Raw genomic sequence first — 24,978 nt, 5'->3', positions numbered from 1 at the left:
AAGCAGTTGCATTTCTATACGTTAGCAGCAAACACTCCAAAAGTGAACAGAATTCCATTTATAATAGCATTCAAAAGGACTTCCCTGGTGGTACAGTAAATAAGAATCTTTCCTATATACCAGCAATGAACAAGTGGTAATCTGAAATTTAAAACATGGTATTACTTACATTAACAATCCCAAAAATGAAGTAAGTTAAATTTAACAAAATATGTAAAAGATACATATGAGGAAAACTATAAAAAAAAAAAATCTGATAAAAGAAATCAAAGAAGATATTCCATTGTCAGGGACAGGAAGAACTGATACTGTCAAGGTGTCATTTCTTTCCAAATTGATCTATGGATTCAATGTTAATAAACCCAATAAAAATAGCAGCAAGTTATTTTGTAGATATCAATTCTAAAGTTTGTATATTGAGGCAAAAGACCCAGAACAGCCAACTCAATATTTAAAGATAAGAACAAAGTCAGAAGACTGAAGGTAGCTCATTTCAAGACTGACTGTAAAGCTGGAGTAATCAAGACAGGGAGATATTGGCAAAAGAACAAACAGGTCAATGGGACAGCATAGAGAACCCAGAAACAGACTACCATAAGAACTGTCAGATGACACTTGACCAAGGAGGAAAGGCGAGACAATGGAAAAGAGAGAATCTTTTCAATAGATGGTGCTGGAGCCAGTGGACATCCACATGCGAAAAAAACAGAACCTGGACGCAGACCTCACGCCCTTCACAAAAATTAATTCATGGTGGACCACAGGCCTAAACTTAAACTGCAAAAATACAAGATTTCTAGACGATGATGTAGGAGAAAATCTAGATGACCTTTGGTATGGCAGTAAATTTTTAGATACAAAACCAAAGACACAATTCATTAAAAAAAAAAAAAAAAGAACTGATAAGCTGGACTTCAGTAAAATTAAAATTTTCTGCTTTGTGAAAGGCACTGTCAAGAGAATGAAAAGATGAGATTTAGGAGAAAATATTTGCAAAAGACACATCTGACTGTTATCTGAAATACAAAAGGAACCCTTAAAACTCAGTATTAAGATTTAAATTAAATAACCCAATTTAAGAATAGGACAAAAACCTTAAAAGACACTTTACCAAAGAAGATATGCAGATAGCAAATAATAAGCATATGAAAAGATGCTCCACAGCATATCAGTAGGAAAAATGCAAATTAAAACAATGAGAATGTCCAGAATCCAAAACACTAACACCAAACGCTGGTGAGGATGCTGAGCAGCAGGAACTCGCATTCACTGCTGGCGGGATTGCAAAACCGTACAGTTAACTTTGAAAGACAGTCTGGCAGTTTCTTAAAAAACTAAGCGTGATCTTAAGATATGCATATAATCCAGTGATCGCACTCCTTGGTATTTACCCAAAGGAGCTGAAAACATGTCCAGACAAAAACCTGCACACAGAAGTCTAGAGAAGCTTCAGTGAAAACCACCAGAACTAGGATGCCACCCAGATGTCCTTCGAAGCCCTTGAGCAGGTGAATGAAGAAACAAACTGCGGTCCGTCTTGACAGTGGGACGTTTCTTGGCACAGAAAGCACTGGGTTGTCCAGCCCTGAAAAGACGTGGTCCCGGGAGGTGGTGCGGGCCACTGGGAATGGGCTCTGGGTTGCATGAAGTCGGGGCAGCTAGGGGAGGCTGGGGGGTCAGGGTGGCAGGGTAGCAAGCAGGGCCCATTTCCCATGCCCTAGCCCCTGCCAGGAGGGCCTCACGTGTACCTCCAAGGCTCAGAAAAGGGCAAGGGGAGCTCACAGCCCAAACACATGTGGAGCCATCTTGGTTTCAAACATCAACCCCTGGTGAAGGTGAGCTCGGTCCAGGAGACAGTCCCAAGGTGTCTGTCCGTCCCAAGAAGACAGAGATACGACTGGAGACGCAGAAAGAGGAGGGACGCAGGGCCAGGACACAGCGGGGCCTCCGGTCCGAGTGTTGGTGCCTGCTGCCTCTGTCTGCCCACGCGGGCAGCGGGACAGTAAGCCGGCACCTGGGCACCACCACTAATGACCTCCACTGGGCTGCAACCCCAGGCCAATGAAATCTGCCCTGTCTGGGCCAATGCATCTCACCGAATAAACCACCCCTCCTAACTGCCCTGAGTATAAAGAGCTTCCCCTTCTTCCAGACCTTTGTGAGGCCTGTTCCTTTCAGATACACCTCCATTTCTCCTCCATCACCTTAGCCAACTCCCATTTTTCTCTCCTGGCTCAGCCTACGTGTTACCAACCTGTAGTGGTCTCCCTTACCCCCGGGCTGGGTCAGGGGCCTCCTGTGGGCTTCCACAGCCCCCAGGGTGTGTATCCGAGGCCTCTGCAGACCCCAGAGCTGCCTGACACTGGGCACCTGAGGTCCTGTTTGCTGGAAGCATCAACAGTGAAGGTCACAGCACAGCTCTGGAGACCCCTCCCCAGGGAGTGGCAGGCTGGGGCGGGGGTGGGGGGGGTTGGCCCCATCACTGGGGCCGTCAGCCCAGGCCCGGCCCCAGAGGCAGAGTTCCTGTCCTTCTCTTGAGCCCCACCTGAAGGCCGGGCAGTGGGACCCGCCGCCCCGCAGCCCACCACCAGGACTCACCCATCAGACTCTGGCGCTCCTCCTTCTTGCGGGCCTTCTGCTTGGCCTCCAGCTGCACCACGGACAGGGACGGCCCCACAGTGGGGCTGGGCAGGGCGCTGGCTGCAAAACGCGCCAGCAGGCCCAGCCCGCTCTCCTCCAGGCCTGGCGACAGGGCCCGCTCCCGGGAGCCCAGCCTATAGCCACTGGCAGCCTCGTCCTCCTCCAGCTCATCGTCCTCATCCTCCTCCTCGGAGCTCTCATCTGGCGTGCAGAAAACAGGGCGCGAGTCAGAGCCTTGGCCTGGGCCAGCGCCGCCCCCCGCCACCCCCCACGCCGCCGCGCCAGCGAGGGGGGTGCCGCGGCTCCAGCCCGGCTCCGGACTCCTCATCAGCCCAGGCACCTCCCACCCTGCCGCCCCCGGCCATCAAAGCGAGCCCAAGACCTGGGCATTCTGGGCAGCCCAGAGGTGGGCGGCGGCTTTGGGAGTGTTTTCTGCAGGGGAGCACCGACATGCACCTGTGCTGTGGGGGGTGGGGATGGACACACGGACGAGGACTGGAGACAGAGCTCTCCAAGGTCTCACACGCACACACGCGCACACACAACCCGACGCACAACAAGAAAGCCGGGGGAGAAGGCGGGAGGGAGGAGGAGAGAGGTGAGGGCAGGGCGGGGGGTAGGGGGCGGGAGGACCCTGCGGGCACAGACCCCGGGGGGTGTGGGGGCGGGCAGGGGGCCGGAGGCCTGGGGGTTGGCAGGCAGCAGGAGAAGGTGGAGTTCGGTCTCATCTCGGAGTGGGTGGGGGGGGGTGGGGGGTGCTCCCTTGACGGGAACCCTCAGCAGACTCTGGGGGTCCACAGCTGGGGCCCAGCACCCCGGGGAAACCTGGGGCAAACGTACAGTCCTCTCTGGGCTGCTGTTTCCTTATCTGTGAGAATCTCAGCTCAGCTCAACCAAGGGAGCCACAAGCCGGCTACAGCTCCCAGGCCAGGAAGTGGGAAGGGAGCGCCCGGGCGGGGCGGCCCACTCTGCTCCACACTGTTAGATGCTCAGGCGGCAGAGCGGGACTTGAACCTGGGGCTGGCAGCTCATTGCCCATGGCCTAGTGGGAAAGAGACTCTCAGGGAGCCCCAGCTTGCCTCGCTGGTTGGTGAGACAGAAAGGTGCTTCTCCCCAAGAACTGGCTCAGCTCGGACCATCAGCACAAAGGCAGGGTGGGTGGTGGGGCTGGAGGCCACACCAGGGAAGGTGACTTTCCATGCACATGAATTAAGTCCTCCGCCAAGAAGAGAGACAGCCTGGAGGTACAGGCCAGCTCCCCCGCCTTTCTTGGGAGATGGCTCAGCTGACCCCACAGGGTGGTGGGTGGGAGGGCGCCCGGCTTGCCTGCCCGCGAGGTGCTGTGGCCAAGGAGGTGCCCGTCTGCCCAGGGGCGCTGGGAGCCTGGAGGGGACTCACCAGCAAGAAGAGTAAGGAGGATTATGAGCTACCGCCTCTCTGCACTGTCTGGGGGCCGGGAGTCTGGGTCCGGGGGCGAGCGAGCCCTAGATGGTGGCCAACTCCACATTCTCCTGCCAACGCCCCCAAGCCGCCTGCTTGCTGCGCTGCAGTGAGCGGCCCAAAGAGGCGGCCCCGGGGGTGCCAGGGAGGGCGGGGGGGGAGGGGTCTGGTCTGCCTGTCCCCGCCGAGTAAGCCCTCGGTGAGGGAGGCGGAAGAGAGCTCGAGGAAGGCCCGGAAGGGGCTGAGAGAGGAAGGAGGCAGAGAAAGAGGAGGGCTGTTAGGAGGGGTGAGCGGACGGAGACCCGGCTCCCTGAGCGATGGGGGCAGCGGGATGGAGGCCGGCGGGGCGGGCAGGCGGCAGGCAGGCCGTGCACACTTGCGATCCATTCACATTGCGGACGTCACATGGTTCTGTCTCCGCCCAGTGGGCCACAGCGGCAAAGCAGGCTAAGTGTAGGCAGACTTTTGGCAGCACCTGGGTCCCCTGCTTCGGGCAGGCTCCCCCCCCACCTTGGGGCTGACCAGTCTGAGCAGGGTGGCGGGCAGGGGGGCTGGCTGGGCTGAGGGGGGCGTGGGGTGGGACGTGGGGCTGCTCAGGTGTGGAGACTCCGGCTCTCTCTCCCACCCAGGATTCTCAGTCTGGCTCTGGGTTTTTGGCTGTCTGGAATGTCTGCATTGGATCCCAGAAAGCCAGGACTGGCCCAAACCCATCACCGCGAGATGGAAGAATGTTTGGAAAGCAAAAAGCCAAAAGAAAGGGTGTGTCTCCCACAAATGCTGACTGGGTTACCCTGGTCTCCTGAGACCCTTCCCCACCTCCTGCTTCCGCGAGCCTGTGGGCCCACCCTGGCTTCCTCCCACAGTGGCCGGTCTGCTCAGGCCAGAGCCCAAGGCGGTAGGGGGAGCTGAGAGAGGGGAGGTGTCTCGGGACCAAGAAAGCCTTTCTGGAGTTGTCCACACCTGAGGCGATAGAGCTTGCCAAGGGCAGGGGGAAGAAAAAGTCCCAACAAAGAAACCCGAGGAAATGAAGAAAAACTTTTTTTTTTTTTTTCAGAGGGAAAAAAAAAAACCTGTTGGCTCAGTATGTGGGGGTTGGCTCTGGTCACTTGGTTTTTCAAAACCTGATCCATAAATGCCAAATTGATCCGCTGCTGCCATAGCCGATGGGGGCAAACCCCGAGGGGTGGGGGGTGCAGAGGGGACACAGAGAAAGGGGTTGTGCCTACCTACGGAGCAACGAGCCCGGCTCGCACCCAAGCTCAGTGACCCGCTGCGCGTCTGCCCTACTCCCAGCCTTCGCTGTGCGTCCAGAGTGCAGCGTGAGAGCAAATGCGAGAGACCAAAACAGACATTCAAAGCGTCATGGGAAGGGGTCAAGGGTGAAGGTATGGCCAAGCTGCTGGGGGGAGAAAGCAGACACACCAGAAAAGCCAAGCCAGTTAGGTGTTTTAGTACCAGGCGTCAGGAAGGCCCTATTACCCAAATATCCCTTTCAAGACCTGACCAGCGGTCTGGGTGCAGTGGGGAACCGCCTGCCCCCTATCCGGGCTCTGTCTGATGGTGGGTGGGGCCCTGGCTACCAGATCTGGGATGCTGCCTGCTTCTCTACAGGGTCTGGGCTAGGGCGGGAGAGCTCCAAACCTTGGAAGCTGTAACTCTGGCCTCTGAGGGGGAAGGAGGCGTGGGGACCCAGCCCCGGGGAGGCGAGAGGGGAATGGGGAACCAGCCAGACGTGTCCACAGAGGCCGGGGCTGGGGAGGCCTCACAAGAGGAGGCCGGCGGGAGACCTAGTGGCCCAGGCTGTGCTCACTCAGGTGTGGGGGCCACACAGGGAGCCTGAGCACCGAGGCCCCGGCTACATCCTCTCCTGATCATCAAGAACGCCTCCCAGTCAGCATCAGGATGTAGGCTTGGACCCCTGGGATGCTGCGACCCCCCCCCCCACCTCTGGGGTCCCTGAAAGGGGTCCACCCTGAAGCAAACCCTAAGCCAGGATGGAAAGCCTCACCCCCACCCCAGGACATCTGGGAGTGGAGGTCCTGGGAGACTGAGACAAGGCAGTCTACCAAGGAGCTCACAGGGGTCCCTTACACCAACCCTCTCTGCCTAAGTGAGGCAGGGGGCAGACCAGCCTGGGACTCCTGGGGCGACTCTGAGCTCTGCCCCTAACACGGCAATGAAGCCTTTGAATTTCACAACAAAACTCGGGGGACGCAGAGTGGTCTTGACCCTGCACTGCCTACATGCCCTTCAAAGCAGAAACATGTGTTAGAAAATGAGTATTTACAAGTGTTTTTTAACCACTGTTGCATAAGAAGCTTTAAGAAAACAAAAGACAAACAAGCAGCTTAACAAAAAAAAAAAAAGGATGAAGCTTGAGGTGAAAGCAGTTGACTTTAAACCTGGAAAATGAAAGGCATGCCAACAGCTACCAGGGATATTTGAATAATAGAGAGAGTGCAGACTGCGTTATTCCATCTACCCCTTCTGGGGTGGGGGTGGGGTGGGGATGGGGGTGGGGTGGGGACGGGGAGAGGGGAGGGGGGAACAAATGAGGGAAGCGGCAACCTAATGGTCCAGTCAGGACACAGCAAGAGAGACAAGGCACACGGGTTTAGTTAAAAATGAACTCGGTATGTTTAATAAAGCTTGGTATTACCAAAATCGCGGTACAAACATCAAGTCACACGCCCACACGACAGAATTCCATTTACAAAACGTCCCCTGGGAGGCCTCCGCGGCCACGCCAGGAGGATCCACCCAGGCCTGCGGTCCAGGGGGCAGGGGGGCGAGGGGAGGTGGGGTGGGCGGGCGGAGGAGGGAGAAGGGGAGGAAGACTAAAAACAGTCCATATAAAAGCTCAAAAAGAGCCAGCCAATGGTATTATCACAATGATACAGGTACAAATAAAAACAAAAATGAAAGGACCCAGGCTGATACGGCAGGCTACGCTGCCAAGAACCGGACGGCCGCCCTGGCCGGGCCATCCCGGCGGCGCCTGGCCGCCCTCCCTGCGCTCGCGCCCCGCTCTCGCTCTCGCACTCACTCGCTCGATAGGAAACACGGAAGGTTATTTTGTGTTTGGAGCTAGTAACCTTGGTCAAACGAGTCCTCCGAGGAATCGCTGAAGGAGGAACGGGGCTCGACCTCTTGAAGCAGCAAACAAAACGGCTGCTTCCTGCCTGCGGCCGGCTTGGGCTTCAGAGTCCGGGCGCCCGCCAGGCCCCTCTTGGTCAGCTTGGGGCCACTGGCCGGCTTGCTATTCTTCGCCACCATGCCGCACAGGAGGGAAGGTGTCAGTTTGGAGCTGGAGGGGCCCTGGGCAGCCCACTCGTCCTTCAGGAATTCCTCCTCTTCCTCTGAATCCGTATCTGCAGTCAAAGTAGTTTTTAATAAAGGTAAGTCACAGAGCCGGGGGAGGGAGGGGGCTGGGGGTCTCTTCCATTAGCCTTGGCGCCTTTGAGGACACTCTGCCACGCACCAGAACCGAGGTCCAAACGCCCACTGGCTGTGGAACCGGCAGAGCTGCACCACCTGGCGTGCTCCTCCCCATCTGGGCCTTGCCTCTCACCTGGGAGGCCTCTGAGCCACAGGCCCCACACAACCCATCTTGCACGGTTTGGACCCAGACCCTGGCTGGGTCGCTGCTGCCAGCACCACCCACCACACGGCCACAGGGCGAACAGTCTTTCCTGGCCCTGCAGGAGGCGGGAGCCCCACTCTCAGGAAGGTCTCTGCCCTGCGCGGGGAGGTCACTGCCGAGGCCAGTCCACCCCACGGGAATGCAGCCAGCCCATGGGCTCCTTGTGGGCAGGGAAGCAACCTAGGAGGGGAAGGACTCACATAAAGCCCTTCTTTCCTGAAGCACCAACTCCCAGTGGTATTCGGGGCAAGCGTGTAAAGACTCACAACCCAGCTTCCTGCTCGGCAATGTCGGGACAGCGGTGTCTGACAAATGATACTGTAGTTCCCAGCTCTACCCTGTTCCTTTACCTATCAGAGCTGGGTGACCAGCACGCTGGTTCTGGCCTCCCACATGTCTCCAGCCTTGGAGCTGCATGAGGCTTTGGGGAGGAGGCTGTCAAGTGGGCACAGCTCTGGCCCCTTCCAATCCCTCCCCAGGCACACTCACACCACTTTGGTCTGTTCTACACACGAGGCTGGTGAGCAAGATTCCATTGGACAGAAAGGCTCTGCAGCCAAAGGCTGTAATCCCTTCATCTCGTCAAATCCGTTCGACCTGGGAGTTAACAAACACAGCTGCCCTCCCGAAGTCCAAGAGAAGGAATGAGTGAGAGAGAGTGTGTGTGTGTGTGCGCGCGCACGTGCGTGTGTGCTTGGGGGCAGGGGTCCTCTGGCTGCCTCCTCCAGCATCTATGCTTTCCACTCAACACCCAACAGCAGGGTGGTCTGGCAACTCTGGGTGTGACGAGGACACGCCTCTGCGCGTCCCCCAGCCACAGCTCTCCCTCCCGTGTGCTCCATCCTGTCCTTCTTGAAGCCACTTGCCGGGCAGGACAAGTCCATGAGTGACAATGACAAACTTGGCTTCCCACCAGAACCCACCACGCAAGCCACCAGATCCCTACAACCCACAGTGAAAACGCAGGAGGGCAACGTTCTCTCTGCCCGTCTCCTGCCAGTACAGCATCTCAAGGCTAGGAAACACCTTGACCTCTTCGTGACCCTGCATGCACGCATTTACGGGGAAGACAAAAAGACTACTGTGAAAAATAGAAGAGACGCACTCTCTCCACAGCCAGCCACTCTCTCCCACACCATAGCCACCAGCTAACTGCAGACAAGTCTTTTAACCACCCTGTGGCAGCATTAACCCACTTCTCTCAACTGAACAGTGCAGTTTTAGACAAGAACGTAACAGAGATGAGCAATCTGGACACTGCTTTGCACGCGTACACACATCGGCCGCAGTGGACGTGGCAGCTTAGAGCCCCCGACCCCTGCAGAGACCTCAGCGTATCTGTGGACTCTAGCCTGAAGTGCACTCTAGCCTCATCCCCCTGTAAGCAGGGCGAGCAGAGGATCCCTCCGCCACCAGCCAGGCCACATCCACTGAAGGATCAAAGGAAAAGCAATCCCTGCTCTCTCTGTGATATTCCAAAACAAGCAAAGGAAAGCCCTTCCCTTCTCCTGCGGAGCTACAAGTCTCTAGAACTGGCGCAGAGCGGCCAGGGGCCTGGGCAGTGCCGCTCAGCTCACACCCAACTGAATCTGAGGTGTTTCGGCCACCGATCCCACCCAGGGGACATAAGGCACGAAAGCAGATCCTCGCTCCCACACCCATCTGAGCATCAAGGCTAGAGACCCAGGGCAAGCAAAACCAGGAACGTTAAAATCCAAAGACACCAGCAGCAGCTTCATCTCCTGCCAGGCGCCTTCTCCCAGCTGTTCACCCACACAGCGAGCTCACGCAGGGCTCTGGACAGCACTCGGGGGCAGTCCATGGCATCTTAACTCCACAGAGACTTTCCTTAAGAACACACACCATTTCTCGCCCTTAACAGTCATCACCCTCGCCCACGACCCCATAAACTAGGCAGAGGCGATCAAAGGCCCAGTCGCCCAAATGCACGCAGTCACCAAGGAGAAAGCTTCCTACCCGAGTCACGGCTTGGGGTCCGCCTCAAAGAAGCCGGCGGACAGATGCCAGGAGGCAGGCAGCGCCCCCCGCCCCCACCGGCCTTGCTGTGGCGGCCAGCCCTTGGCACCCACCCATCCTGGGCATTACGTGTTCCGCGCGCAGGTACTTACTGAGCACCTATTACGTGCCAGGCAGCGGGTTCCGGGCCAGCGGACGGGCGTCAGGGCTGGGAGTGGGGACAAGGCCGTCCGGGCTCTGGAAACCCACGCTCCCCAGTTCCCAGACAAGAAGCGCCAAAGGCCGCAGGCTCCGCGTAAATTCGGTCCCTCAGTACCACCAGCTGTTACGTTTCAGGGGCCCAAAAGCCGCATGGGGCTGGCAGCTGCCATCCGGGCAGCAAACAGGCTGCGCCCATCGTGACTGGCCATCCCGCGCCGCTGAATCTGACAGGCTGGGCCCTGCCTCAGCATCTATCCTCGGAAACACACCGGGTAACCACGTGGAGGGCCGTCGCAAAGACAACGGGAAAGGCCGCCCTGGTGTGCGCTTCATAGACGCTTTCCTCACAAACGCGGAGCTAGAGGACTGGCTGACGCCTGAGGGCGGGAGCGACCGCTCTAGGCTGAGTAACTGCCAACTCTGTACCACAAGGCCTTCACACCGATGGCCTTAGCGCTGACCAATGAAAGGCAGGTACGGGAAGGCTGGCGGACTTCCGCTCCCACCTGCCCGCCAATCACGAGCACCCACCAATCACAGATGGCGGCCCAAAGAACAGCGTCCATTCATCACAACCACTTCCGTTTCCGGCCTGGTACCGGCGCCAAAGCAGAAAAGAGACCGTCACCAGAGACCATCGAGCGTTCGAGGCCGAAAGAGGAGGAGGAAAGGAAAGAAAAGGAGGAAGAGCAGCCCTGAGGCGGCACGGCCCACTACTTACTGTAGGAGTAACTGCTCACTTCCGAGGCGAAGGGGGAGTGGGTCGACTTGGGCTGGCCTCTGGCCTTGAACCCCACCTCCATCTTCCTGGCTTTGGCAGCCCTTTTGTGTTTACCTTCTCGCGAGGCTTTAAGAGACAGGCTGAGGCCTTTGGCCAGCGCCTTCCTGTCCTTGCCCAGCAGGCTGTCGTAGGGCGTCAGGTACCTGCCGCAGCCCCCGCTCGCTTTTGATTTCCCCCCAGAACCGTCCGAGAACTTGAAGGGCGACTTCAATTTATCCTGCTTTGTGAGGGAGAGGGCTTTGTCCAGCTTGCTTGCCAACTGCTCCTGGTCGCTAGCCATCTTCTTCTTCTTAATCTTTAGCTGGAAAGGGAAGTTGGGAAGTCACGGGTTAAGACATTTGACACCCACAGTGGGTCTCAGTGCATGAGCTCGGACGAACCCAGGCTCCTTCTCCCTGCCTCTGTGGCTTTCTGGCACGTTGCTGAATTCCTCTTAGCCTCAGTTCCTCTACTCTGTAAAATGGGGGTGATTACGCACAGGCAGCGCTGGGTTGTACTGAAGAGGAACTGAGAAAAGGCACGTGAAGCACTTATTAAAGAGCTGTTACTGTGGTTACAGTTATCATCGCCACCGGCTGGCTGTGGCGCTATGCTTCCTACCGGGGAGCGCCTTAAACAAACAGCGCTGCCAGGGAGCCAAGGGGGGAGAAAGGTGGCTGGATTAAGGGAGGAGGGATGAACCCAAAGATGGAAAACCCAGATCACAGCACAGCTGATCTGCTTATCTCAGCTGCCTAAAGCAGGTGATGAAGACGGCCTCACAGCCTAAACCAGGCCATCCAGCTAAATGGGCTGAAGCTGCCAAGAAAATGCCTCGAGTGTGCCTTGGACGCCTGAAGCAGAAAGAATGATTAGAGATTTCATAGATAAATTCCTGCTTGTGCGTCTCCCGTCAGCTGGAGTCATTTGCTGTTGAAACGTGCAGCTTCAATGGCCCTCATTTGAACATTTCATCGCTATTTTCTCTCTAATCAGGTAACATTTCATAAGGAGAGAAAAAGTTGGGATAGTGTCAATTAGACAAGAGTGCCCTTCACGGTTCGAGAGTACAAAGGATGCTGACGTACAAACTACAAACTGGCTCTCTTCCCCTCCCCACGGACCCACTCTCCCCTATGTAAGTCCTTCTCTCTGACACCTGAGTCAACTGTAACAGCCCCCTCCCACAGGGTTTTTCTGGGAGGGACGACAAAGTATGTTAGTATTCAGCGATGAGGGCCTTCAAGTGGGTGATTTCAGTGCTCTGCAGAAACAAGAAAATTCAAGGCACTGGCGCTCGGCCCTTTACCTCAGGAGAGTTCCCAGAGGAAATTACAATGGCATCAAGCCCTTGTTTCTTCAAACTCCAGAATGGTGAAGCTGCTCATTAAATAATTATACCGTGAAACAACTGAGTAATTGCACTCTTGGGTTAAGAACTTGCAGCCTCTCCTCTGCGCTTCAGCAGAGGGTCACAGAGCACGCAGAGGACGGGCTTTACAGCCTCCGCGCCACCTGGGGCCATGTTACTTCGCCAGCTCTCTGACCTGCCCTGGGCCTCACTGTCCCGCTCTGCACAATGACCAAGACTGCAGGAGTGGTTCTAGCAGTAAGGCAGCCACCCTCAACAAAAAGCGTTCGCGCCTGGGTTACTATTCCATTTTATCCGTAGTGATTCCACAGTTAAGTGTAGCTCAAAAAAGAAAAAAAAAAGTGTAGCCCAAAAGTGTGCGCGCAACAGGGCCAGGAGACCCGCAAAGGGAGTGTGTGAGCCCCAGTGGCCCCTCCACACCTTCCGCCTTGAGCCGCCAGTACTCCTGAGAGACGGGGCGACCAACCTGACTCATGAAGTCTGACGAGGTTTCGTGCTCGTCCCAAGGCTGGTTCCTCCCCCTGGCTTTCCCCGCTCCGCCGAGGGCGTCGTGGTCCTCCTCAGGCCCCTTGTGTCTCTTCCTCATCCCTGCTCCCAGCTCGTAGTCATCTGAGGTCAGCAGGGGCTTGCTGCTCAGCCTGAAACCCAGACGTGGAACCCGTCAGCGCCCCAGCCAGGCAGCATTCACAGGCCGGGGTCCGCCCTCATGGCCCTGAAGGGTGGGCTCTGGCTGCTGAAGCACAGACTGACAAGTCAAGCACTGTGGTGCCAGGACTCTGGGACACTTGTGAAGGAGGCAGAATGAGCGTTTAATGGGGAAAAAAAGAACTCACAAGCAGCGTCTCTGCTGGCCCCTCTCTCTCGCGCTCCTTCACATACACACACACAAGTAACCTGTCACGGTCAGAGACCTCTGTACCCAAGCATGCCAAGAACACGGATCAGAAGCGCCATGGACATCCACCAGGATGGGGCGGGGATTACAATCAAGAGCTACTCTGAAGGAGGAGCCGCCCACTGTTCTGTACCCGAGCAGCACAGGCAGTCAGGCCACGGTCTCTGTCGGCTGCTTCACGCTAAACCCTCACAAGTATAAGACAGCAGTAACTTTTCCCTGGTGTTTACTATGTGTCTCATTCCATGTCTGTGCTTTGTATTTTAACCACAAAACAACACTTGGTTCCACATACTGCTCTTTATAGAGGAAGGCGCTCACCTAGAAGAGCTAACACCTGGCCCAAGGTCACAAGGCGCAGCAGACCCGGGACTCGGCAGGAGGCACACCCACCTCCAGGGTCCGCGCTCCTACGAGGCGGCTCCATGTGCGGGCAGTCCCAGCCTCTGCTGGCTCCTCCAGGAGCAGCGTTCCCCACCCGCCTGTGGCTGGTAACAGGGTATTTCTCTCTGCATCCTCTGGTCAGTCAGGGACATCCAAGCTTAAGTGCAAGACGGGGGGCTCTTGGGGCTGTCTTCTGAGAAGACCCACAGCCTCTCCTGTGGCTGTGAAGGTACCCTGTGGCTCCCCTGCTTCCTCACCCAAGCCTTGCTGGCCCAGGCTGAGGCGCGCTCTGGAGGCCCGGGGGAATCACATCGCTCCTCTATCCACACCTAACCCAGAGGGAGCGCTCTCGCTCCGGCCACTTGTGGCTCCAAGGAGCCTCTCCCCAGGGTGTATGGAGGCGGAGGTCCCAGTAACAGGGAGTAGCCCGGGAACAACACACCAGGAGACCGGGAGTGAGGCCGTCCAGCACAGAGGGATGCGGGCCCTAGCCGCAGAAGACGCCGGTGTGGCAGGAAGACGGGCCTGACACTGGGGTGACGCTCGACTTGCTGGCTGGGGTGGGTGTGCCTGTCCCTCCACGCTCGCCCTCCTGGCCAGCCCAGGGCAGCGCACCGTGCTGCCCGTGAGCCGCCGATCCCGGCGGGTCAGAGCCTGAGGGACGCGAGGGTCCCCGGCGCCGACACAGGCCCCGCGCGGGCCCGCACGCCTCCCCTCCGAGCTCTGTGCCAGTCCCCGACCCACCGAGGGGCCAGCCTTACTTTCCGCTATGGATGCGGCTCTTCCCTCTCTTGCGGGGGGGCGACAGGGCGCTCAGGGCGTGGGTCCGTTTCCGCGGCCTGCCAGGGCCTCTGCGTGCCAAGCTTCTATGGGGTTCCTCGCGCCTGTCCCTTAAAGAGAATCACACGCTGGGCTGTGAACCCGGGGGGGGGGGGGGGGGGGCGCGGAGAAGGGGGCGCACAGAGCAGCACACGTCACTTGGGGCCACGCACACCTGGTGGCCTGCACGGCGGACCTCCTGAGCGCAGCGCCTACAGAGCCCGGGCCGCGGGTGGCGGGGCGCACTCACTCGGAATCGCGGCGCCTACAGAGCCTGGCCGCGGGCGGCGGGGCGCACTCACTCGGAATCGCGGCGCCGCTGCAGCTTCACCAGCTCACGCTGCTTCTCCTTGTACTGACGCTGCACCTCTGCCAGCCGCATCCGGAAGTCCAGCTCCATGGCGTCCATGCTCTCCAGGGAGGATTTCATGGCGTACATCTGCGGGGAACGGCGGGTGAGCGCAGGGGCTCGCAGCGGGGACGCCACCCTCCCCCTCACCAAGACGCCCTGTGTGCATGCCAGGATCCGGAAAGCCAACCCTGTGGGGCCGAGTCCAGGCCGAGGTGGCCCGCAAGCACCTTTCGGGCAGGGCTGGCGTCTGTCACGCACACACCTGCTCTCCCCGAGCCCCCAAGCCGTTGCCCACGGGACACACCCTTGACACGTGATTAGGTGATACACTGAGGCTGGGGAAGAGGAGACAACTCGCCGGGGACCACACAGCAAGGTAGTGGCGGAAGCTGGGCATGCAACAGGTTCCCCCGAGCGTGCAGCCTGCCAAGGCCCAGGCCAGGCGGCCTCTCTGGGGTCACCCCGTCCTCCCCCAACCCCGCTTCCCTGAGCCACTCCCGGGACGCCTCACCCGCTCCTCCTTCTTCTGCATCCAGCTGTACTTCTTGTTGGGGTTCAGCTCGCGTGGAAGCCGCAGGTTCTTGAGCGGATCCACGAAGGGGCCATCCAGCACCTCCTTCAGCACATGGCTGCTGGCCGCCAGGAGGCTCTCCAGCGATGGCCGCACCGGCAGGCCCCGCTCCGCGCCTGCGAAAGGAGGCAGGTGAGCCTGTGCTCTGGGGGCCGGGCTCACGGGCACCACGGCCGACCCGCCTCAGACCCCAACCTGGGAAGGGGACACGGGCCAGAGTCCTGTCCATCACAGCACGTCTGTGCACAGACGGGCAGGAGGTCACCAGAGAACGGCAGAGCGGCGCTCTAACAAGGCGACTCTCTCTCTGCTTATCTGTCCAAAAAATCTTCCACAAGGACTATGCGTGGTTTTCACGATCAGAAAAAACAGAACCCCATGATAAGTTCTGTAAATTGCGAAAGTCACATGTGTACATGATAAAAACCACAAACCAAGCAGAGAAGAGTCATGAAACACACACCTTCCTCCTCCGCCACCAGGCCCCTCCCGGGAGGATGCCTCGGCCAACACTGCGTGGCAGGTGGTTCCAGAAACTTTTACACACATTCAAACATGGGTAACACCCAGGCATCCTTCACAAGCAGAAATCAGTACCAATCAATACACACCACATCACACTGCTTGTTGCTGCTCAACATGTTTCTCATCAGCACAAAAACACACACACACATTCATACTGTAGTTTGAACCCAAACAGAAAGTGCCGTTTCTGTAAGTCAGAACCACTAGAACATCAGCAATTTCATGCAGCGAAACCAAGTAACAGAAGCCTAGTTTTTCTCTCGGATCGATAAGCTTTAATTTACCTAAACAATCCCCCACTGATGGCATTCAGGTGGCTCCAGATTTTTTTTTTTTTTGGTAGCAAACAGACAGGAATTTTTCAGAGACTGTGCCTGTCTGTGCAATTAACGTGATCAAGGTATGTGTGTTCATCTCTGATGAATATTCCAACTGCCCTTCAGAAACACTGCAGCAACTCAGGATCTCAACAGTGGTACCTGAGAACCTACTTCTCCACAGTCTTTCTACGAAAATAACATGAGTTTTCATTTTCCAACTGATGTTTCCTTTGTGATCTAACATATGATCAATTTTTGAGAACGGTCCAGGTGTACTTGAGGGGAAAAATATGTTCTCTTTTTAAAAAGAAAGTTTTTGAAAGTATTTATTAATTTAGCTGCACTGGGTCTTAGTTGTGGCCCACAGAACCTTCCATCTTCCTTGTGGCACGCAGGACCTTTAGTCGGGGCATGTGGGATCTACTTCCCTGTCCAGGAATCGAACGCGGTCGCCCTGCATTGGGAGCGTGAAGTCTGAGTCACTGGACCGCCTGGAAGTCCCGGGAAAGTGTATCCTTCACAACCAGCATGCAGAGTTCAACACGCAGAACTCCCTGACATCGACATTAACGAGCCTATCGCCCAGATCAGGGCTTCTGAACCCTGGCGCCACTCACATGCTGCAGGGCGGCTCTGGGGCATCGTCCTGGGACACTGAGAGGCGTCCTTGCCTTCACCACTAGGTGTCAGCAGTGCTCCCCTCAAGTCCCAACCACATGTCACCAGTGGCGTGAGTTGAGAGTCCCTGTTTTGCTCTTCTGGGTCTTTACAGACACCACACAGCAGTGAGCCCCACCAGCCTCAAGCAGCGGGCACTAGACTGAAGCATGTGGCCCACCCCCCAGGTGCCATACCCCACCCTAATCCCTTCCAGGTCCTCCGAGCCGTCAGCTTCTCAGTCACTGGGTAAGGCGGGGGAGAGCTGCTCCATCAGAGGGGACCACGCAGCGACTCCATCGCCTGCTTCACCCCCCAACACACCAGCCTCGCTGGGGTCCCCAGGACACAGAGGGCAGCCTGGTGGCCCGAGGCCAGAAACTGTGTACCCCCAAGGCCACATGGAAAGCCCTAACACCATCACACCTCAGGAGGCAGAGCCTTTAAAGAGGGCGTCAGGGTGGGCTCTGTCTGATCCAGCGAGACTGCATCCTCATAAAAGGGGACGTCTGGAGACACAGACACACATGGAAGAATTCCACAGGCCTGCTGAGGAGAGATGCCTCAGGAGGAGCCAACCCAACCCTGCTGACCCCTGGATCTAGAGCGCCCAGCCTCTAGAGTCATGAGAACACACTCTTTACTCGAGACTCAGCCCCTTGCCCCGCCCCACCGCGCTTGTATGTTTATTACAGTAGCCAGAGCTAATACCCCAGCCCTGCGGCTGTACCAACGCGGAGGTGACTTGGGAACGGGCCCGACACGCACTGGAACCTCCATGGGACCAGGCATCCCTCACAGAGACTATGGTGCCGGAAGGCGGGAAGGATGGCCGCTTGCCTTGGGCTTGGGACACCGGGCTTGCTGCCCACCAGCAGGAGCGGGGAAGCGGGAGGGCCAGCGGCACCAGGAAGTGGCCGGGCCGTGGGGAAAGCTCCGGAGCCCTGGGCCTGGTGTATGACCGGGACCACTCATGGCCCAGGCTTGCAGGCACTCTGCAGGGCACCGATGCTCAGGATCCGTCCGTGACTATCGGAGGCAAAGGGCCCCCAGGCCCTCCCCTGTCCGTGTGGTGCCCGCACCCCTGCACACCGGCGTCTCCAAGCGCCCGCTCCAGCCCAACGCCGCCCCCGCCCCGGGATCACAGAGCCCACGCTCAGGCCGCCAGATCCGCACTGCAGAGCGCCCAGGGCAGTGCAGGGCACCACCAGGAGCATCCGCATCCATGCCAGCCGCTGGGCTCCCCAGACGCGCGCCTCCTATTGCTTCCCCGCCTCAGAAACCTTTCTTCTCTTCCAGCAACTCGGGTCAAAACCCTCAGCCTCGTCCTTACACACACAACCGCAGTCCCTTCGCAAAGCCTGCTGGCTCCAACGTCCACCCAGAACCCACCTGCCCGCACCTGTGCGCCCCTCACCACCCTGGGCCCAGGTGCAGATGGGAGCCTCTACTGGGTCTCCCCACCTCGGCCCTCGCCCCGGCATCGGCCCCCCACACAGCCCCCAAAGAGACTGCAGTTAGGTCTGATCCTATCAGTGCAACTCAAATCCACCTTCCAATGGCCCCTCATTTCACTCCAAGTGAATAAAAGATGACCTCCACCCTCCCCAGTGATCCCACTTCCTAGCAATCACTCTCCCCTCCGGGCTCCCCTCCAGCCCCTGGCCTCCTCACCTTTGTTCTACCCTGGGGCAAACAGTCGCCCCAGGGCCTTTGCACTTGCTCTTCCTTGAGCCTGGCATAGTTTTCCCCAGAAGAATCTCCGTCCCCCACCTATTGAGAGGGGCTTCCCTGGCTATCTGCTATGGGAGACCACCTTACCACCCCTGCCCTGACCCCCTCCCACTGTTTGGGCCTCCCACTTGTCACCCGAACAGTGCTGAGGGCTGCACGCGGATGGCCTGGTTCACTGCTGGTACCAAACACTGCTGGGCATACAGGAGGAGCTGAATGAGTGCATGAATCAGGCAGCAGTGTGAAGACAGGCAAGAGCAGGCAGAGGCCCCCAAACTTGGTGACCCATCCTCAGCCCTCTCCTTCCCAGAGGCCCCTTGGCCTGTGTGGTCCCCACTGAAAACCCACCAGCTGGCAGGATATCAAGAGGGATTTGTCTTCTGAGGGAAAAAAAAAAAAATTTGTACTCAACTATTTAAATGAAAGAAAAGAAACAATGAACTTGAACAACAGGACTCCCCTGGTGATCCAGTGGTTAAGAATGCACCTGCCAATGCAGGGGACACAGGTTCAGTTCCTGGTCCAGGATGATTCCACAAGCCACAGAGCAACTAAGCCCACGTGCCACAACTGCTGAAGCCTGTTCGCCCAGAGCTCGTGCTTGACATCCAGAGAGGACACCGCAGCAAGAAGCCCAAGCACTGCAACCCAAAAAAGAAAAAACCCACAAAGCAACATACGCCTGCAGGGAGGTAGGTGTCACTCGTCCAAGCTTCCAGGAAAGGGGCATTGGACCTTAATGATGAAAGGGATCTGGTTCTGACCCAGCAATTCCACCCCTGGGAACAAACCCCCTAGGAAAGCAGAGGTGTGGACAAAGATTTTTCTCCAAGAGGAATCATCACATTACTTACAACAGCAAAAGGAAGGAAGGAAAATTACAGAAAAGAAGGCAAATTAAAATGCCTGACAATTGAGGGTTGGGTCTCAACTGAAGGCTGGGGCCTCCACCAGGCAGAAAACTGCATAGTTCCAAAAAAATGTTTTAAGAATGCACAGTGTTGAAAATGTTTAATAAAGAATATACTTAGGGGAAAAGAAGGCTGAGCGCCGAAGAACTGATGCTTTCAAACTGGGGTGCTGGAGAAGAACTTGAGAGTGTTTAAGAGTCCCTCGGACTGCAAGATCAAACCAGTCCATCCTAAAAGAGATCAACTCTGAATATTCATTGGAAGGACTAATGCTGAAGCTGAAGGTCCAATACTTCCGCCACCTGATGCGAAGAGCTGACTCATTGGAAAAGACCCTAATGCTGGGAGAGATTGAAAGCAGGAGGAGAAGGGGACGACAGAGAATGAGATGGTTGGATGGCATCACCAACTCCATGGACATGAGTCTGAGCAAACTGCAGGAGATGTGAAGGACAGGGAAGCCTGGCTGCAGTCCATGGTATCACAAAGGATCGGACAAAGAATCTGACACAACGTAGCGACTGAAGGACAACAAAGTGGAAAAGGCAGGTAACAAAAGTTGCTTACAAAATGATCTTAATTTTAGAAACTTGTGCAAGTGTAGAACAAGTTCTAGAGGAAATACAGCTCAACACCCTGCACTGCTTTCATGACCCCCCCCAGCTGTGCGCCACCCCCGCCCCCGTGAGTGTTCTGGCTGGAGTGCAGGCTGGCCAGGCTACGCCTGACCCTTTGGCGCTCTACATACTTCGTGGAGCACTTCGATTTCTATGTTGAATGTCAGTGGGTTTGTGCCAGTCCAGAAGTCACTGCAGGCACTCCATTCCTTCTGAGGATGACCACCTCCCTACACACACACCTACATCCTAGAAGTGACTGCTCCCCCATCCAGGGCTGGGCAGGACCAGCCCAGTCCATCCCATCTCCTGGGATACAGGCTTTGCTTCTGCAAAAAGCATGAACCACAGTCAGCCAACTAATGAGTGAATCACAGCATCTTCGCCAGAGCTACCAGGAGAGAGGTGGCCTCTTCTGTGTGTCTGCTGGCTGCAGTCCATGGGCCCGTGGGCTCGGGAGGAAGTATCAGTGACCCCCATGAGGAAAGTGGACCCACCCTGCATGAAGCCAGTGGAAAGCGGTGAAGCTGTGAGAGGGAGGGACAGGGAAGAGGCAAAAAAGAACTCCTGATGACTTGGCTTGAGCACCTGGATCCAGCCGTGCCTGAAACCTTCCCTCATTACTGACAGACACATTGTGATTCCACAAGCCAAAAAAATTCCCCCGACTTTTCCTAAGTCAGTGAGTCTTGTCGCTCCCACTGCAACGCATCCTGCTAATTCACCACGGACAGAACAAGGAGGAGTTTCACCACTAAGAAACCCACAAGCCGGCTGCATGACAAAGTGACTGCATAACACCACTGCCCTGTACGTTTAAAAATGGTAAAGGCGGGGCTTCCCTGGTGGCTCAGTGGTAAAGAATCTGCCTGCCAATGCAGGAGACATGGGTTCCATTCCTGATCCAGGAAGATCCCACAATGCCCCGTCCAACTACAGAGCCTGGAGCTGCCACTACTGAAGCCCAAGCGCCCTAGGACCTGTGCTCTGCAACGAGAGAAGTCACTGCAGGGAGGAGGCCATGCTCCCCAACTAGAGCGTAGAGCCCGCTCGCTGTAACTAGAGAAAAACGCATGCAATGAAGAGCTAGCACAGACCCCCCACCAAAAAAAGGAAAAAAAACAGTTAAAGTGGTAAAGTTTACGATAAGTGTATTTTACCACAATTTTAAAGAATTAATTCACAAAGGGAAAAAAGTGAATAGAAATAAACCATATTCTAGAGATTCTGAAACTTTAAAAATCCCACTTTAAAAAAAAAATTTTTTTATAGGAAGGGAAAAAGCAGGAGTTTCTCAGTGGCCTAGTGGTTAGGATTGTGTGCTCTGGTCGGGGAACTGGTAGGGTTAGGGTTAGGGATAGGGTTCCCCAATGCGCAGCCAAAAATAAATAACAAAAAATAGGCCAAGGGGGGAAAAGCAACCCCCAGGAGCCTCACCTGCCGCCTCCTGGCTCCTCTTCTCCAGCTCCAGCTCGGCGATCTCGCTCAGCAAGGTGATGCCGTGCAGGAAGCTCTGCTCCAGAACGAGGCTCTGCGCGGCCTCCAGTGTCTCCAGGGCCGGAGCTCCAGTGCCCGGGGAGGGCAGGGGCCGGGCCTGGGGCAGCTCTGCGGCCGCCGCCAGGGCGTTCATGCCGGCCAGCGGGTCCTCCAGGCTGGGCAGGAACTCCTCAGAGCCCGCCTCCTCCAGGAAGCAGGCGCCGCCAGGCACAGGGCCAGCCTCGGGGGCCTCCAGGCTTGGGCACTCGCCCTCCCCAACGGGCATGTCACAGTCCGGCAGTTCCAGGCTGGGTTGGGGCTCAACTGGGGCCGCCTGGGCCAGGTCCTCCTCGCCGGGCACCGCCTCCGCCAAGGGCACGGCCACGGGCACGTCCACGGGCACCTCCACCGGCTCCTCCTTGGCCTCCACCAGCGGCTCTGGCGTCAGTCGCGGCCCCAGGTCCGGGGCGGCTGCACAGGACTCTGTCCGGCCGGGCGAATCGACCCCCTCGGCCCCCTCGGCAAAGTCTGGGCACCCGGGGGGCTCCTCGGGCCCCTGGCCACCGGCACTCAGCGCCTGGGCCTCCAGCAGGCCACCCGCCGGGCTCGGGGCTGCCAGGGCATCCTCGGGGGGCAACGTCAGTGGGGACCCCAGAGAGGCCAGCTGGGCGGGTTCTTCGTCCATGTCCTCCACCTCCGCCTTCACCTCCCGCTCCACCAGTGGCTCTTCGTCCGGGATCTCACGCAGCGGCTCTGGGACCTTGGACGGGGACAAGCGCAGGGGCTTGTCCTCAGGGGAGAGCGCCAGGCGCTCGGGCCCATCGGCTGGGAGCGGCACGTCAGGGGCCAGGCCGTCGGCGTCGGCAGCCGCCGTGGGCTGCAGCAGGAACGGGTAGGGCCTCCCATAGTGCGGCGGCAGGGCTTGAAATGGGTACCGGGCTGGGATATCTGCAGAGGACACGCAGGTCAGTGGGGGCCCCCTCCAGCCCCGTGTCCCCGTCAACACCCACCCACCTGCCACCCTCTCTCCTCGGCCGCCCTGCAGGGCTGGAAGCCCTTCCCGATGGCTCCTGATGAACCCCAGGACCTCTCTGCACATCTGGGTCCCAGAGAGAAAAAAATCGGCCACTCTGCAGTCCCCAGGGGTCTTCGGGTCTCAAAGGCAGAACCCATCCATGGCTGTCTCTGGTGCCCACAAACTGAGCATCTGGCACAACGCTGGACCAGAAGGATCTGGTAATAAGACCCTACACAGGGGGCTTCCCTGGCGACTCAGTGGTAAAGAAACCACCTGCCAATGCAGGAGACATGGGTTCGATCCCTGGTCCGGGAAGATCCCACATGACACAGAGCAACTAAGTCCATGGACCGCAACTACCGACCCCGCACTCCAGGGCAGGGGAGCCGGAACAACCGCAGCCCACGCGCCCTAGGGTCCAAGCTCTGCAACAAGAGAAGCCACCGCAACGAGAAGCACATGCACAGCAACAGAGGAGCCCCTGCTCCCCGCAACGAGGGCAAAGCCCCACGCAGCACAGCCAAAATAAAGTTACTAAAAAGAAAAAAGACCCGAAACAGTACCCACTCAGCCCAGTGGACTCTGTCCTCTGTCCCGCAAGAACCCACCAGCCCCACCTCTTCTTTTTCAGCAGAGCTGGGGACATTCAAGTTCTTAAAAAACTGACAGTAACACTGTGCAGCCGCCCACCTTGTTACCTCTGACCTCCCCCCGCCACAAAGTGTGATCTCCCGGAGAGCAGGGTGGTGTGCAGCTGACTCTCTGCAGCATCAGGCCCCGTCAGGGGGTGGGCGGGCGTGCAAGCAGTAAGAGCTGAACAGGAACCAAAGAGGGGAGACAGATGCACGGAGCACCCTACCCCGCACCGCAGCCTGGCCTGTGCTCCACACTTGACTGTCAGCAAGACATCGGCTCTCCCCAGAGAGCGGCGCGTGCGGCCCAAGACCACACAGCATCCCAGCGGCCGAAGTCTGAATTCTGGAATTCAAGCTCACGTCCTCCCACGGGCCAAGGCCACCCACTGTGTGTCCCCATGGACACGGGACACGGAAGAGGGTGCATGCGTGCCACACGCGGGCGGGGGCACGACCCGGAAGGTACTGTCATCCTCAGTATGACAACGCAGCACCTGTGAGCCAGGCGTCGTGGCGCCGAACACCTTACGGGCGTTGCCTGTTCAATGCTCAGAACAAGGCCTCCTGAACTCAGGACCTACTTCTAACATTACACCCATTTCCCCTGACCTACAACCGAGGGAAGACTCGAGAGACGATGGCTGACAGCTCGTTCCAGAGCTTGACAGCAGGCCACGTACTGGTTTGGCCAAAACACCAGAAGGAATTTCATGGCTGAGCCAACATGGCAGGCGCTCAACAGGGAAAGGAGAACGGCCGGCTGAACCGATGAGTGAGTGACGCACGGGACAGCCGTTTCCCCAGCTCCTACCTGAGAACAAGGCCTGGAAGGGGCTGGGGGCTTCCTTCTCCAGCTCTAAGTCCTTCTTCTCCACGACGTTCTCGGGGGCCTCCTCCTTGCGGGCGATCCCCGGGGTGGGCGGCGGGGAGGCGGGCGGCGGGCTGCTGGGGTGGGAGCTGGGCGTGGCAGGGTACGCGTAGGCGGGCGGCTTGGACACGTCCTCCAGTTTCTGAATGACCTTGGCCTTCAGGGCAGCCACAGGGGACGCGCGGGGAGAAGGCGGCGGGCTCATGGCCTTGCCGTAGGCGCCCGTGGGGCCGGTGCTCAGGCCAGGGGGCTTCCGCGGCAGCAGCCCCGGGCCCGCGGCGGCCAGACCTGCCTTGCCCGTGGCCTCCAGGCTGCGCTTGCTCACCTTCTCCTCCATCTCCACCCGCTGCTCCTGGGCCTTCAGCCGCTCCTGCTGTGGAGGGGGCCGACAGGCGGGGTCAGCGCGGCAGGACCCATCATCCAGCACCGGCCCCAGGCTACCCCAGCCCACGGAGAACTCCAGGCGGGGTTGGGGGCTGCAGGACCCTGCCGGAGACGGACATTCCGTCCCGGCTCGCATAACAAGCACAGCATTCCTTGTAGAATTCCAGCAGACGGGGCTGGGGAACCTCTGGTCTAGACCCTGATCCCCGCCCCAGGACCCCCAGAGACAGAGCGCGGGGGGCCAGGCAGAGGTGGGAAGCTCCTGCAGACGCAGGACTGTCCCACCCCAGGTCCACCACGGGACAAGGACAGCTGCCTGCACGGAGGGTTCACTACCTGAGGACCCTCCCCTGCTCTATCACAGCGCGCTCTCAAACACCACCACGGTGAGCCTTCCCGGGCCGAGAGGAAACGGTTCAAGAGCAGCCTGGGCCCGGTGGGCTGTCCGCACACAAATACGCCATGCAGAGGGCTCCAAGCCCCCACCCTCACCGCTGTGAAATCTCAATAAAGAATTCGATGACACAGAAATGACAGAGAAATTAACAGCTGCTCCATTTCCACAGGAGGAAACCTGGAGCCCAGAGAGGTGAATTCACTCGCCCAAAGGCACTCAGCCAGGCGTGGCAGAACTAAAGGTTCAAAACCAGGGCCCCATGCGCTGTATGTCATCTCTGTTGAGTCCTTCAGGGCGGCTGCTGCACGAAAAAGGAGGGACGCGGCCGGGGCAGAGGACAGGTGTCTAGGAACACCTTCAAGAAGGCAGGAGGGCTGTGGGC

The 24,978-nt window shown here is 57.8% G+C and overlaps 1 protein-coding gene across 5 annotated transcripts in view; it reads right to left on the bottom strand.

The window, feature by feature from the left end:
- TNRC18 (trinucleotide repeat containing 18) overlaps positions 1-24,978 on the bottom strand; it is an 80,980-nt gene that overhangs the window by 20,664 nt on the left and 35,338 nt on the right. For 3 of the 5 annotated variants that reach the window (XM_043915370.1, XM_043915374.1, XM_043915373.1), the window contains 9 exons: positions 23,759-24,188; positions 21,256-22,242; positions 14,995-15,170; positions 14,434-14,570; positions 14,074-14,202; positions 12,500-12,671; positions 10,623-10,983; positions 7,176-7,451; positions 2,599-2,841 (listed from right to left, as the gene is read on the bottom strand). In XM_043915370.1, coding sequence (XP_043771305.1) covers positions 2,599-2,841; positions 7,176-7,451; positions 10,623-10,983; positions 12,500-12,671; positions 14,074-14,202; positions 14,434-14,570; positions 14,995-15,170; positions 21,256-22,242; positions 23,759-24,188 — 2,911 coding nt within the window. The remainder of the gene's footprint in view (positions 1-2,598; positions 2,842-7,175; positions 7,452-10,622; positions 10,984-12,499; positions 12,672-14,073; positions 14,203-14,433; positions 14,571-14,994; positions 15,171-21,255; positions 22,243-23,758; positions 24,189-24,978) is intronic. The other 2 variants (XM_043915371.1, XM_043915372.1) reach the window with 2 other exon arrangements.

The sequence above is a fragment of the Cervus elaphus genome, chromosome 10 (genome assembly GCF_910594005.1).
Source record: "Cervus elaphus chromosome 10, mCerEla1.1, whole genome shotgun sequence".
Taxonomy (NCBI): domain Eukaryota; kingdom Metazoa; phylum Chordata; class Mammalia; order Artiodactyla; family Cervidae; genus Cervus; species Cervus elaphus.
Note: the sequence above shows the minus strand (reverse complement) of the source record. Positions and strands in the feature narration are given on the sequence as shown.